This window comes from Cystoisospora suis, assembly GCF_002600585.1.
Source record: "Cystoisospora suis strain Wien I chromosome Unknown contig_433, whole genome shotgun sequence".
In the NCBI taxonomy this organism is placed as follows: domain Eukaryota; phylum Apicomplexa; class Conoidasida; order Eucoccidiorida; family Sarcocystidae; genus Cystoisospora; species Cystoisospora suis.
In genome coordinates, this window is record NW_027153234.1 from 85548 (window position 1) to 87438 (window position 1891).

At 46.8% G+C, this 1891-nt stretch overlaps 1 protein-coding gene across 1 annotated transcript in view; it reads right to left on the reverse strand.

Moving 5' to 3' along the window:
* CSUI_001101 (rhoptry neck protein ron2) overlaps positions 1 to 1891 on the reverse strand; it is an 11054-nt gene that overhangs the window by 8592 nt on the left and 571 nt on the right. The window contains exons 2-3 of the mRNA XM_068061307.1: positions 1572 to 1868; positions 254 to 1120 (exon numbers count right to left, since the gene is read on the reverse strand). Of these exons, the coding sequence (XP_067926726.1) occupies positions 254 to 1120; positions 1572 to 1809 (1105 nt within the window). The 5' untranslated portion in view covers positions 1810 to 1868. The remainder of the gene's footprint in view (positions 1 to 253; positions 1121 to 1571; positions 1869 to 1891) is intronic.

Genomic DNA, 1891 nt, shown 5'->3' on the forward strand with positions numbered 1-1891 from the left:
AGAAACAAAGAAAGAAAGAAAAACGGAAAGAAAAGAAAAAGACAACCAATCGAAATTTAGGAAAAAGAGGGAGAGAGAAAGGGAGGAGATCTCTGTATTATCTCTCTTTCGCTCTCTCTCTCTATATATATATATATATATGTTAAAAGACACCGTAGTAACGACAATTACCTCCTCTCCAATCTATCTATCTATCTATCTTCGTCATCCTTCTGAAGAAGACGACGTAGACGTAGATGACGCTTAGACTTACTGAAGGGATTTGACGCCATTCGAAAGATTTCTAGGGTCCCGAGAATTTGTTCTGCACTTCCATTGTATTGTCTTTGGGCCGGCGAAGAAGCAGAGAAGCTCTCTTCTCCTTCGTCCTCTGACAGATCCGTCGGAGGTGAGAGACCCAAGGCTTGGGCGATCGCGGCGAGAAGTTGTCTTTCTGAATAGTATGGATTGAGAAACAACGATGGATGTCCTAAGAGGGAGGCAAGCTTGCAGTCTAAGTAAAGACTTAATTGAGAGCCCACGAGACGCTTCGTTGTGGCACCCCCCGGTCGTCGTTGCTCTTCTTCTGCAGGAGAAGCTAAAGGACGTGGAGGAGGTGGAGGGACATAGGCACGGGCTCGAGGAATTGCAGGCCTTTCTGGAGCAGGAAAGAGATCACCTTGAGAAAGAGAGGGAAGAGGACCTGCTGCATCAGGGACAGGCAAGTCTTGAGCGGTGTCTCCTCCTGGAGCCCCTGTCTCGGAAGGAGCGGCGGCATCAGGGGCTGAAGGAGGTGTGGAGGGAGGAGTTGCATTTGAAGAAGAAGAAGAAGAAGAAGGTGAAGGGGAAGGAGGAGGAGGAGAACGGCGAACAATCTTTCCTCGAGGGCGATACCCTTTAGGAATGAATTGGCGTTTGGTTTGAAGCATAGAGAATTCGACCGAAGCACCAGCAAAGGATGGACGACTACCGACATGGCCAGGAGGCCCGACAATCTTCACGTAGGACTGAGCGACCTGAAACTGCTTGCCAGGGTTCGAACGCATGAGATTCTCTTCTTCCAAGGTCTCACGGAAATACGTGCGAAGCTCTCGCAAGTTGGATAGCATTCTCACAGGACAATTCTTGCCTGCCGCTCGAACTGAAGAAAAAGACGAGAGAGGAAAGGAAGGGGGGGTCCAGGAAAGAAGAAAGAAACTCGGTAGATAGGTCGTTCCGAAGAGTCAGGCAAGAGAAGAAAAGATCAACTACATCAGAGAAACCTATCAGACCTCATGTAGGGGGAGGGAGAGATTGCAGATATAGATGGAGAGAGAAACTCTTCTGAAAGACAATGTATGAAAGTGATCGACTTACTTGTATACATACACATATATATATATATACCTTGCTTGTTTTCACTTGCTGAGTTTATGATCCACAGACAGGTGACTAAGATAGATACACGATGCTATGTGTGTAGGAGCAGCCTTGTCTTGCTGGCATAGACTGTTTCTTTTGGTTGCATGCATGTATGTTCTATTCCCTTTCTTAGGTCTTTTTACTTTGACTAACTTTGTTGGGAAAGAAGTGACGAGGATTGGACTCCTTACCTCTGATAGCTTCGATAAGACCTTCATCGCGAAGCATCTTTTTTATTTCAATGAGGTTACGTTCACCAAGACTTGGAATAGTTTCTTCAGGGACCCATCCAAAAGAAATTTGCGAGACGCTTGCTGTCTCTATGGTTTGAGGAACAATAGTCGTCCCGCCCTCAACCGTAACGGTTTGGACCGGTCCAGCTCCACTGTAGATTTGCGTGCTGACATTTGCCCCAGCGGGAAGGGTCATCACTTGAGGAGATGCTTGGGTTTGTACGACTGGCTTTGCATTTTCTTCTTCTTCTGTTGCTTGAGAGATTAAGGAGAGAGAG